The 13,868-nt window shown below is 38.6% G+C and overlaps 2 protein-coding genes across 2 annotated transcripts in view; both read right to left on the bottom strand.

Moving 5' to 3' along the window:
- Nucleotides 1–13,868, bottom strand: part of LOC108365054 (uncharacterized) — a 55,416-nt gene that overhangs the window by 37,531 nt on the left and 4,017 nt on the right. The gene's annotated exons all lie outside the window — the stretch shown is intronic.
- Nucleotides 5,765–7,053, bottom strand: LOC108365053 (uncharacterized). The gene is made up of 2 exons (XM_017618990.1): nt 6,851–7,053; nt 5,765–6,582 (listed from the first exon to the last, which is right to left on the bottom strand). The coding sequence occupies exons 1-2, from the start codon at nt 7,027–7,029 to the stop codon at nt 5,778–5,780; spliced, it is 984 nt and encodes a 327-aa protein (XP_017474479.1). The 5' UTR covers nt 7,030–7,053; the 3' UTR covers nt 5,765–5,777.

Genomic DNA, 13,868 nt, shown 5'->3' with positions numbered 1-13,868 from the left:
CCTATATCAGGGTGATATCCTGCCGGGCAGCAGGTGACAGGGGGTATGTATATATTAAATATTTCGAGCTCGACATCGCCTGACCGGATAGCGATGCCCTGACATTCTAGGGTGGTATCCCTGCGGTCGATGTCTGCTTCGATAAGACGATACTGCACGGTGTGGTGCGTTATGAACGCTAAGCCACCACCATTATCTCGCTCGCGATCTCGACGGTGCACGTTGTACCCGGCACAATTCAACAAAGTTGAATTGCTGTGCAACTTCGTCTCTTGGACCGCAGCTATTAATATACCATGCCGACACATAAAGGCGGTTATCTCCTCAATCTTGCTCTGTAGCCCGTTACAGTTGAATTGGAGGAGCTTCATGTGGTTCGGGAGACGTGTTGTGATGTGGGGTGTGAGTGAGGTGTAAGTTCTTGCCGCCGTTGGCTGTGTGTGCTGCTGGGGTGATTGCCTCCCTGTGGTGGTATTGGGGGGCGTCGCAATTGATGCCAGCGACCGGGCAGCGCAACACGGGCCCTCGAAGTTCCCCGTCCAATCTCGCGTGGTGCGCAGACCTGAACATGCCCTAAAGTGGCACCAGCCAAGGCAGGTGTTGCACTTGACTGATGTCACATTACGGAATATTCTGGTCTGACATACCGTGCAGATTGTAGGGGGAACCAAGAGTTGTTGGCGGCGGCGTGTGGGTGGTGGTGCGGTTGTGTGTGTTATGTGGTCTGTGGTGGCTGTGGTATGTTGTTGTGTTGTGGCGACTGTGTGTGGTTGCTGTGTGAGTGTGTGGGGCTGCATGGGCGGACTATGGGTTGCCGTGGAGGCTGCTCTATTTGAGCAACAGGGGGCCACGTACGACGTGGTCCACTGTCTGTGAGTCCGTAGTCCCGAGCAGACCCTGAGGTGACTCCACCCCTCGCAGGCATTACACTTGACTGAGGTGGAGTTGTGGTGTAAACGTCTTCGGCATACACAGCAGGTGTATATTTCTGGCCCAGGGTTTGACTCGATGCCAGCCCTGAGTAGGAGAATGCGTAGTGAATGCTGCCCTATGGACGGACAACTTCGGAGATACTTCGCCGACCTAAACGGGGTTAGATCGCCGAAACAACAGCCCTTGGTCGGGTGAAACCCGAGTCATTCCGGTACGTAGAACCGGCTGTCGTGGGACGTGTCGTGATGTGGGGTGTAAGTGAAGTGTATGTTCTTGCCGCCGTTGGCTGTGTGTGCTGCTGAGGTGATTGCCGCCCTGTGGTGGTGGTGGGGGGCGTCGCAATTGGAGTCTGCGACCGAGCAGCGCAACACGGGCCCTCGAAGTTCCCCGTCCAATCTCGCGTGGTACGCAGACCTGAGCATGCCCTAAAGTGGCACCAGCCAAGGCAGGTGTTGCACTTGACTGATGTCACATTTCGGAATATCCTGGTCTGACATACCGTGCAGATTGTAGGGGGAACCAGGAGTTGTTGGCGGCGGCGTGTGGGTGGTGGTGCGGTTGTGTGTGTTATGTGGTCTGTAGTGGCTGTGGTACGGTCTGTGGTGTTATTATGTTGTTGTGTTGTGGTGACTGTGTGTGGCTGCTGTGTGAGTGTGTGGGGCTGCTCGGGCGGACTATGGTTAGCCGTGAAGGCTGCTCTGTTTGAGCAACAGGGGGCCACGTACGAGAGAATCGAGACAGTCTCATTAAAACTCGGTCAGACTCCACAATGGGTCATATGACCCCAGAAATATGCTGGAAGGAGCGCTTGCACAAAGTGTTATTTCATTGTATCCTTACTTTGGACCTTTTGCAAAGTGTTGGTGGGTTTTTATGAAAACGAGTTATTCACAGCTAACTTTAAAACGGTTTGAAGCCAATGATGTGAATAAAGTTCTGGAAGTCATCAAATTACGAATATGACCTATTTAAGTCAAATCGAACAATACATGGTCTTTATTTAAAACAAAATTAGTAGAGCTGTGCGAGCCGTGGAAAAACATAAACTAAAGATAATTTAGTAGAGCAAGTTGACTACACAAGTCTCTAGAACGGGTGTTCAGAAAATTTTTATCATTATCAAAGAAATTGTCTCTTATTTATTTATGCAAGCAAAATATGACACTCTCGCGAACATGTATCTATAACGGAATGTTTTCTCTTTATTCTAACATATTAAATATTATTTTCTGAAAACCTATTAAAAAGATATAACCCATTTCATGCCTACCGATTTTGAGTGAACGATGCTTTAGGCACACAAACACCGGACATTGACGCACGGAGCTCCATCTGCCTCGGGAGTCCAGGACAACAATAGCCCAACTTTTTTTTTTTTTTTTTTTTTTTATTATTACGGTCTTTAAGACCTAATTCAAAGTAAATTCAGTGTTACATAAATATTACATATTCAACGTTTTGCAATATTAAAATAATTTTTCTTTAAACTTATTAATATTTTCAGTTTTTTATCTCGCTTGGTAATTCATTGTACATTTTATAACCTACGTATTGTAAGGACTTCTTTGCGAATTCCGTTCTTACTCTAGGCAGTCTTATATTTTGGCTACTTCTAGTTTCATAATCATGGATCTCATTATTATAATGTATTCTATCACTCAAGTAATTTGGTAACATTCCTAATTTTATATTATGTATAAATTTCAATGTGTAATAGGTAATTGATTGTTTTATACTAAGCCAATTTAACATATTTAGCATTGTATTCTTCGATGGTCGTGAAGTACATTTTAATATTAATCGCATTGCTTTGTTTTGCTGTATTTGTAGTCTCTTAATTTGTATATCGCTTGCTAACAGTATTATTGTTGGGCAGTAGATAAAGTGGGGTTCAATAATCGATCGATATACCAATATTTTGTAATGTTGATTAATATGTTTGCACGTTCTATACATAAAGCCTATTTTCTTTGCAATTATGTTTTCTAAGTAACATATATGTTCATCGATTATCACTCCCAAATACTTAATTTTATCTACTCTTTGAATTTCATAGTTTTTTATTTTCAGACTTATATCGCTTAAATCATTATTACTTATAATGTTGTGGTTCTTGCAAATCATCATATACTTAGTTTTATCTACGTTCAGTTTCAGCTTTCTATGGCATAACAATTTATACAAAGAATTTAAATCTTCTTGCATTTTCGTAATAGCACTATTTACATTTTTTCCACTAATGCTAACCAATGCGTCATCCGCAAACAGACGTATTTTACAATTTTTCAAACATGCTTTAATATCATTAATATAAATTATAAATAAGATTGGTGCCAATACTGAGCCTTGCGGTAGACCAATGTTTACATCAGTAACCGATGATACTGCATCTCCAATTATCGTCCTCTGCTTTCTGTTGCTCAAATAACTTCGAAACCATTCCAACGCTTTCCCTCTGATACCAATTTTATACATGACGCCCAGCAGTATATCTCTATCAACTGTTTCAAAAGCCCGCTTCAAGTCTAAAAACCCAGCCACCACCACCTTTTTGTCAGCTACATCATCTTTCCATTCCCCAATTACCATGTTCAGTGCTGTTTCACACGAATGACTCTTTCTGGACCCTGATTGTTCCGGTATGATTACATTTTGTTTTTCTAAGAATGCTACTAGTTGGTTTTTTACCACTGTTTCCATAATTTTTTCATCTGCGGGTATAGTGTTAATCGGGCGTAGTTCTTCTGGCTTCATTGTATTTTTAACTTTTTCCATCGGCACTATTGTTGATATCTTCCAGCAATTTGGAACAATGCTACTATTAAGAGATTCGTTTATAATGTCCTTATATAAGTGAGCAATATACATCATAGAGTCCTTGAAAACACCCTCGGACATCAGCTTTTTCCCACCATGTTTGTTTTTAAATGCGTTAGTGATGTCCATTATATCTTCTAGTTCGATGTCTACGAATTCAAATGTTGCTAGCGTGCTTTTTAGGCTTATTTCATCAACATCTGTAATTTTTTCAATACTGGATATATTCGAGTTGTAATTAATGCGGTAGTGTTACTTTTTATGAAGGAGCATCACGTTCTACGCGAAAATTTGGGCAACTCTGTCTACATCACGCGTTCGAGGAACAAAATTTTGACAATGAGTTGGTTATCATTGGCAAATCAAAAGCATTATACAAATTTTGACTACACAATTTCTGCAGCATATCATAATATTTTGAGTTGAGCATCAGCAACATGTCATCAAGAAAGCAACAAGGCTGCAATTTGAACTATGCTCTGCACGAAATAACCGTTTAATGCATTAGCTATATCGTGATTATTCTCAAAGCATTCACCTTTGAATATTATTTTTGTGTGATATATTCCCTTCTATTTGTCAGTTCAGCAGTATCTTTCAAACATTTCCACATCAATTTCATGTTTCCTTCATTTTTAAGTACTTGATTTTCCATATATTTCTTCTTTTTAAATATTATAGTTTTTTTATATAGTTTTTTAATAACATTATAATCATGCCATTGGCCTGTGCTTATCGCAATATTATAGGAGTNATTACTTATAATGTTGTGGTTCTTGCAAATCATCATATACTTAGTTTTATCTACGTTCAGTTTCAGCTTTCTATGGCATAACAATTTATACAAAGAATTTAAATCTTCTTGCATTTTCGTAATAGCACTATTTACATTTTTTCCACTAATGCTAACCAATGCGTCATCCGCAAACAGACGTATTTTACAATTTTTCAAACATGCTTTAATATCATTAATATAAATTATAAATAAGATTGGTGCCAATACTGAGCCTTGCGGTAGACCAATGTTTACATCAGTAACCGATGATACTGCATCTCCAATTATCGTCCTCTGCTTTCTGTTGCTCAAATAACTTCGAAACCATTCCAACGCTTTCCCTCTGATACCAATTTTATACATGACGCCCAGCAGTATATCTCTATCAACTGTTTCAAAAGCCCGCTTCAAGTCTAAAAACCCAGCCACCACCACCTTTTTGTCAGCTACATCATCTTTCCATTCCCCAATTACCATGTTCAGTGCTGTTTCACACGAATGACTCTTTCTGGACCCTGATTGTTCCGGTATGATTACATTTTGTTTTTCTAAGAATGCTACTAGTTGGTTTTTTACCACTGTTTCCATAATTTTTTCATCTGCGGGTATAGTGTTAATCGGGCGTAGTTCTTCTGGCTTCATTGTATTTTTAACTTTTTCCATCGGCACTATTGTTGATATCTTCCAGCAATTTGGAACAATGCTACTATTAAGAGATTCGTTTATAATGTCCTTATATAAGTGAGCAATATACATCATAGAGTCCTTGAAAACACCCTCGGACATCAGCTTTTTCCCACCATGTTTGTTTTTAAATGCGTTAGTGATGTCCATTATATCTTCTAGTTCGATGTCTACGAATTCAAATGTTGCTAGCGTGCTTTTTAGGCTTATTTCATCAACATCTGTAATTTTTTCAATACTGGATATATTCGAGTTGTAATTAATGCGGTAGTGTTACTTTTTATGAAGGAGCATCACGTTCTACGCGAAAATTTGGGCAACTCTGTCTACATCACGCGTTCGAGGAACAAAATTTTGACAATGAGTTGGTTATCATTGGCAAATCAAAAGCATTATACAAATTTTGACTACACAATTTCTGCAGCATATCATAATATTTTGAGTTGAGCATCAGCAACATGTCATCAAGAAAGCAACAAGGCTGCAATTTGAACTATGCTCTGCACGAAATAACCGTTTAATGCATTAGCTATATCGTGATTATTCTCAAAGCATTCACCTTTGAATATTATTTTTGTGTGATATATTCCCTTCTATTTGTCAGTTCAGCAGTATCTTTCAAACATTTCCACATCAATTTCATGTTTCCTTCATTTTTAAGTACTTGATTTTCCATATATTTCTTCTTTTTAAATATTATAGTTTTTTTATATAGTTTTTTAATAACATTATAATCATGCCATTGGCCTGTGCTTATCGCAATATTATAGGAGTAAAATTTTCTCTTGTTAAGTACTGCTAGCTCACGGTCATACCACTTATTTCTCAGCTGCTTATGGATTCTCTTCTCGTACGTCAGTGTTTGCATGGCTTCGGTCAGAATACCATTCAAAACCTGGACTCTATTTTCTATTTCAATATTAGACACGCGGCTAAAATCATACGCTCGCAACAGGTGTATAAGATTCTCAGCGCTATAGTGCTCCCAAGAGACGACAGTTACATATGTTCTCATTTTGAGATATTTTGTAGTTGGCACTTTAAAATAAATTGTCTCATGGTCGGATATCTTATATTCACTTCCACACTCCGTTTTGATTTGATCATTATTGCTGAATAATAAGTCAATTTTTGTGGCTGAGTACTGTGTTATTCTCGTGTTAAAACTAATTCTTTGTATCATTGCCATTTGCGCAAATAAACTTGTAAGCTGGTTTGAGTATGTTGACGATATATTCATGTTTAAGTTAAAGTCTCCGACTATTAGATTATTATCTGATTCTTTGAGGTATTCATTAATGAGCTCATTTAAATATATAACATAGTCAGCATCACTGCTACTTGGTGAACGGTAGAGCACACCAATTTGCCATTTCAATGCAAGAATGATAGAATACAAGATTGCGCCGATCAGAGAGGATTTTTGAGAATAACTTTTGTGTGACGTCACACTGGTGCAATTGCGAGAGAGAAATGCCAAAACGTGAGCAAGAATGGAAGAAGAAGAAAAAATGATGCAAAGGAAAACGTAAACAAGTTGCACCAGTGTGACGTCATGCGAACAACGATTCTGTCAAATTCGTTAAGAGAAAAATAGCGGTACCGAGATCGGCGCAACCTTTGTATTCTCTCAATCGTGATTTCAATGCACAATTTTTAATTTTTATAATGATACACCACATATTAGCATTAATAGCTTTATTGCAGACTATGTTAAATTCTATAGTTTCGTGTATATACATTAGCACTCCACCAGTGTGCCTACTGTGGGAATCGCAACGGATTAATTTGTATGTAGTAATGTTTAGCTCAGAGTCCATTATTTGATCTGTTGTGCACGTTTCAGAACATAATACAATGCCTGGTTTTTTGATTCGAGAATACCTTCTAGTTCAACTTTATTTGCTGTTATACTATTAATATTAAGATATATACACTCCAAGTTGCACCACTTGTCTTTTCGCTTCATATGTTTTAGTTGTTTGTCTTGCATTCGCAGGCTCTTTCATTGGTTGCTAGTAACCTATTTTTCTTTTCCTTGCATTTAGCTTCTGCTGATAGACAGGGCACATTCTGTCCATTGAATCATGATTAATATCTAGTCCCAGGTTTAGTTCTTTATTTGCCCTTATACAATTAATGCATTTATTTATTGCTGCCTCATTGCATTCTCTAGATTTATGCTCACCATGACATTTTGTGCATACTTCCTTTCCCTTGCAGTTAATCGACTTATGGTTGAAGCCTTTACATTTGAAACAACACAAGACCTGCACTGTATCATACGCTTTACAACGTTACCATCCTACATTGAGTCTTTCTTTAGCTAGTATATTCGCAAACACTTCTACATCCGCTTCTAGTACTGCATAATGCAGTGACCTGGTCTACGGAAAGAGGGCTTAGGTGTCAAAAAATCACTTCTCACTTTTTGGTTGATTCGGATGGAAGATGAGAAGCTTTTTCACGTGGTGAAAAGCAGAAAATCCTAACTTGCTTAGAAGTGTACTAAAAATACACATATGAATATACAAACAGTCGTGTCGTGTAGACGTGTTTTCGGTTCGCTCCTGTTTGTTTTCTTTTATTGCTTCAAAATGGACAATTCCTGTGGTAAATGCGGCAAAGCATTTTCAAGAAGTGACAATCTAATAGTGCCGTGCAGTGGCTTTTGTAAAAGGCGATTTCATCGCACCTGTTGCGAAACCATTGTGTCCGAATACGACATTAATTTGTTTCAACGGAACCGCCATATTGGTTATTTTTGTATTGAGTGTGTTAATATGCCTGAAAAACTTTGTAAGACGTATGATTCGATCATGGCCTCACAGAAACTTAACATTGACTTCTTAACGAGTGCCATTAATGCAAATTTCAAAATCTTTTCTGATAAAATTTATATATTGGCAAATGAAATTAAATCCAACATGCAATCTAGAAAAATCATAGACAACAACAATGCAAAATGCCTAGAAATGTTAGTTGCTGAGGTTAATACTCTCAAAAGTGCTGTTAATACACCTATTGCTACTGTGGACAATCTTAGCAATAACAATTGCCGTCCTTCAATTGTGGTCGTTCCGCCTTCACCCGAATTAACTTGGTCTCAATCTGCGAGTGTTGACGACCCGTCTACCACCGTTCCACCTGGATCGGCACAGAAAGCGAACAAATCAACTGCTGATGACTCTCACAGTACCAACGTCGCTAATGCTGATGCTGTTAACGCTGTACCTGCTGGCGATAAGAATGTTTTGTCACCGTTCGACGTTAATGCTAATGATTTGCCCGTGTTTTTTTCTCCGCTTTCTGCGCACTCTGCTGATACTGGGGGAGTTAATGCAGCTGCTCATGTTCATACTAATGATGTTGGTGCGGCGAACTCGACGCTGGCGAATCATCATGCACGTAATAATGCTGAAAACGGCGCTGCTAGTGTTATCAATACGAATGCAGATGTGACTACCAATGCTACTTATTACTCGGCTTGGTTAACAGCTGAGAACAGAAGGAATAAGAAAAGCAAAAAGCGTACTCGTGTGATGGGTTCTAATGTCTGTAATGAACTTGGTGTAGCTGCCCGTGTTAATGTTAAGTGGCTACATTTGTCATCATTCCTGCCAATAGTCTTACCTGGCAATATAATTGATTATGTGGCAAAATATGCCGGTATTGAAAAGCAACAGATTTCATGTTTCAAATTGGTAAAAAACGGGTCGGATACGAACTCGCTCACGCATATTAATTTTAAGCTTGGTGTCTGTGATCAACACTATGATAATCTGATGAAGCCAGAGTTTTGGCCTGTTAATGTATCTGTTCGGCCTTTCCGTTTTTTTCGCAAAGTGGAAAAACCAACACAACAGGAGTAGCTCTTATGACTCCTTCCCATGCACATAAACGTATTAGAATCTACTACCATAATACCTCTGGGCTTAGAAGTAAGTCAGATGTGGTACGTATGCTTAGCTCACATATGGATTTTGATGTTTTTGTGATAACTGAAACATGGCTGAACTCGAATTTCTTGAACGCAGAATTCTTTGATCCCAGTCTGTTTGATGTCTTCCGTAAGGATAGAGATGCTATCAAGACAGGTTGTAGCAGGGGAGGAGGTGTGCTGATTGCAGTTCGTGGCAGCCTTAGTGCGGTGCCAATTTCTTTACATGTTAGTGATACATTGCTGGACCAGTTATGTGTGTGTGTTCGTGGATCGCAGGGCTCAGTTTATATTTGCGCTTCTTATATTCCGCCGCAAAGTAGTGAAAACATCTATAGAGCGCACGTTGATAATGTGCTTACCATAGGCCGTACCGTGGGTGATAATCAGTTATGCGTTTTTGGGGACTTCAATTTACCTAATCTTAGTTGGTTACACTTGGGCAATGATTTATCTCTAACACCATCGAATATCTGTAACTCATGCGAGTCATATCTTATTGATAGTCTGCTTAGTTTAGGTTTGGTTCAAGTGAATAGCTTGCATAATAGCCTGCATCGCTTACTCGATTTAATTTTTGTTAGCTCTAACATAGATTTTAGTATTTCGCAACCTGCTTCTTCTATCTCTCCGCCGAACATGCATCACGTGCCTGTATTATTGGAGATGCAATTCACTGAATTTTTTGACTTACCTCCTACAAACGCTAAAACTACTTTCAATTTCGCTCGTTGCGATTTTAATCTCTTAGACTCAGCAATTAGTGAGTTTGATTGGCAAGTTCTGTTTGGCGACAACGAAGTAGCAGGTTGTTTTGACATCTTCAAGTCTAATATTGCAAAGCTGTGCACTGAATATGTTCCAACTTTCAATAGCAAAAATTTTAAGGTGCCATGGTCTTCTATTAAGCTAAGACGGCTAAAGAATTTGCGAAATAAGTTTCTTAAAAAATATAAGTCTACTAAGGAGCAGCGCTTTTATGACTTATTGGTGTCCTATAAAAATGAGTTCAATGAGCTAAACAAAGTGTTGTACAAAAGGTATATTCGGAACTATGAACTGGAGGTAAGGGATAATCCGAAAATGTTTTGGCGCTACATTAATTCCAAAAGAAAATCCTCAAGCACACCCAAAACAGTTTTTTATAAGGAATTCACAGCTACGTCAGTGAAACATGCGGCCGACTTGTTTGCTGATTTTTTTTCGTCTAATTTCGCTTCGGATGAAGATGTGTCCGACGATGATTTGGATTGTATTCAACGGGAACTTTCTTCTACCATGTCTTCTCCCGTTGACTTTGGCGCTCTCGTTCTTTCCGATGAGGACATAATTAAAGGGATAAGATACATAAAAAATTCCTCGCTCACTGATGCTGATGGTCTCTCAGCAATTATATTTAAGAGTTGTGATTCGCTTATCGTATTATGGGCCAAAAATAATAATGCTGAGTAGTTTATGTATTTTTCTTTGTTGTCGTTTTCCTTGAGATCTTTTTACGTGTTGATCCTGAGGAAGATGGACCTGGTTCCTCGTCTGGTTTGAGAACATCTTCACTAGTTTTTGCCTTCCGTTTCTTCGATGGCAAATCTTTCGGCAATGGAGCCACAATATCTACTTTAGATATATCCGAAACTAAGCTGCGAAGATTGTGATAGATGTACCACTGACGTTCCAAAGATAAACCGGCTGGTTGTATAACTTTCGGCCTTTCAGGATCGATAGGTTTTAACAGAAGCTTAAAGGACTGCACTTCTTCACTGTCTGCGAATTTCTTTGTTTTTACACAATCTGTAGAGATTATGAAATGATGGAAATGCGTTATTCCAACAAGTGACTTGTACAGTGGTTTAAAATAGCTGTCCCATTCATACCAGACGACTTTTTCAGCCGATACAGCTTTATTATAACCCCCAGGTGATGATGCCTCGACACACTGCAGTAAATCTGCATACGTGTCGATGTTACTGACGGCATACTTACTTTTGAAAATACCGAAGTAACGATCAGGCGCGATCTTAGGGACTTAGTATCACTAAATCAAGTTCATTTTTCGACATCTCTAAACAATTGTTCCGCGTACTCTCGATCATTTCCCGTGGTATCAGTGTATGGCATTCATTATTACAACAATCTTTTGACAGAAATTTTGTTACCAGCTCCTCCTCCTTTACATCAACAACATACAGGTCCATCTTAACAAAAGTTTGTTCGGTATCATCTTCTGCCTGAGATACACATACTTCGTCTTCATCATCATCGCTCTCTTCATAGTTTTCATCATCGTTTTCATCATCCTTTTCATGGAAATATTGTCCGTATACGGCACTGAACTCCTCATCAACACTCATGTTTCATTTCATGCGAAATGCGAAGACGATAATCAACAGAAACAGTAAACGTCACTTCTTCAGTGTTACTTTTTTAAATGTTCCACACTAGCAACTTACACGATGAACTATAATAATATTCCGACCAACAACAACACTTACTGGACCAACAACAACACTTACTGGACCAACAACAACACTTACTGGACGTCCGGCGCGGAGAACAATTAACGAGATAATGAGAAACTGACGAAACGAGTTGCTTACTTTTAACAGCTTTTTCACAGAAAACTAGTTTTCACACGTAAGCTCCCTTTTCGTAGACCAGGTCAACATTGTAGTAATTTTTACCATTTTTCTTTACTTCGTACTGCTTTAAAATTTTTATGTCAGTTTCGTTTAAACAGTTATTTTGCCGTTTGATTCTCTGAGCTATTTGTAATTTATACCAGTTACAAGGTCTGTTGGTTTCACTTTTGTAGGAATCTTTACTTCATATTTATTTCCAAGGTTATTTTCAATTGCATTTTTGATTTTTTCCCGTTCTTGCGCATTAGCACTTTCAACAATTACCACTCCGCTTTGCCTGGCTACTACATTAGTGATTTGTAACTCCTTAGGATCAACTTTTGAATTTAGATCATTTTTAGTTCTTTCTACATCATGCTTTCTACTTGGCTTCACTATCAGAGGAAGTACTTTTCTCAACTCTGGTAACGCTTCTCTTTTAGTTTTATTACTATTTGCTACATCTGCATATGATACCCTGGCATCAGTGTTTACATTTTTCTTTAGTTCAGCACACATTTTTTCATTTTCCTTACTTATTGTTTCAATCATTTTCTTATTATCTTCTTTGTTGCTCTTAATTTCATTGCATATCTGCGCGCTACGTTGCTTAAAGCAGTCAGCTATTTCGCGAATTTTGTTTACTTCCTTCACACTTTTTACACATGTCTCTTGAGCTTTCTGCATTGCCTTAATTCTTTCTCCAAATGCTACTTCTACAGCTTGCAATAATTGCCTGATTTCCATCTAATTTTTCTTTAGCGCGTTATCAAATTCACTTCTATAATCAGCTAACTGCTGACCGTTCTGCTTTATGACCACCTGCATATCCTTAAGGATGTCATCAACATTGTGTATATATTGCAAACAATCATTACACATAAACCTTAGTATCTCCAATTCTTCCAATTTATTTACGCTATATTGGTCTAAGCCGCAGCATTTCGTTGATAAATGGTAGTATTTACCACATACCCCTCCACAACGAATTGTCGCCGCATCTGTACGTATCGCACTTTTGCATTTGTCGCACCTTTTTTCCATTATAGACGATGCTGCGCGAGACACTTTGTCAACCACAAGCACCGCGTATGCTGTTCACTTTTTGCCAGTGATATTTGATATGCAGCCGAAAAACCACTTAACAATTTATGAAAAAAAGTCCTCCACGTCTCATTTTTTCAACTAATATTATTTATTTTAAAGATTTAACAAGAGCCTACAAAATTTGCCATTCACTCATTGCAGAGTTGCCAACTCGCTCTGGCTACTGCAGCAGGCTAAATTCCTACCTCAGTAGGTTAAATGCGGATGTGCCGAACGAATGTCCGGCATGCGGAGAGACCCCTCACGACTCGAAACATCTCTTCGCATGCCCGGAAAACCCCACAACCCTAACGGCGTCGTCCCTATGGACCGACCCCATAGAGGCTGCACGTTAGTGCAACCTGACGACAACGACTGAGATATTAGCCTATCTGGGCGGGGTTGTTGTAGCCGCTAAAACAACAACATCAAATATTTTTTTTTGCTTTTAAAATTAAAATTTAATTTTGTAAAATATTGACGGTTACTGCACCCCTCCTGATTTTTTATTGTTTTTCAAACGCCTTTCTGGGTACATTGGCTGCTGGTTTTCTCGGCCCATCAGTATATACATATCTGCACTCTAATGTTGGCGGATGTACTTTCAACGTACTGCCAATATAGAAGTATTACATGCAGTATCGGTCATATCTATAGCACGCCATTTCAAAGTGATATTGTGTGCCACTTATGTTTATTTATTTATTTTTAAGAATTTTCAATTAAAATACAGTTCATTCTCAGACAAACCGCATTTAAACCCAAGTGTAACAATTTGTAGAAAACTACAAAAAAGTGCAACAAATTTTCACCTAAATTTCAAACTTTTTTCTCGGAAGTGTAAGAATTTTTGTGAGTACACAGTTTTTTAGCCCCTTCAATTTTAGTCTGATAATGTGCAAGTTTCAAGTGGCTAAAAGTTACCGTTGATTTTTTAGAATTTTTTTCGCCAAAGGTGTTGCGGATTTCTTCCATATACAAATAAATTGAGTTTATTCATTATATGGAAGCCAATGCG

The sequence above is a fragment of the Rhagoletis zephyria genome, unplaced genomic scaffold (genome assembly GCF_001687245.7).
Source record: "Rhagoletis zephyria isolate East Lansing unplaced genomic scaffold, Rhagoletis_zephyria_1.1 Rzeph_scaffold_01758, whole genome shotgun sequence".
Taxonomy (NCBI): Eukaryota; Metazoa; Arthropoda; class Insecta; order Diptera; family Tephritidae; genus Rhagoletis; species Rhagoletis zephyria.
Note: the sequence above shows the minus strand (reverse complement) of the source record. Positions and strands in the feature narration are given on the sequence as shown.

Excerpts from the sequence above, each read along its gene's own strand:
- LOC108365053 (XM_017618990.1), bottom strand. The coding sequence starts at position 7,029 with ATGGACTCTGAGCTAAACATTACTACATACAAATTAATCCGTTGCGAT. Across the intron at positions 6,583-6,850 it reads ATTAAAAATTGTGCATTGAA|ATGGCAAATTGGTGTGCTCT; the intron begins ATCACGATTGAG and ends TCTTGCATTGAA.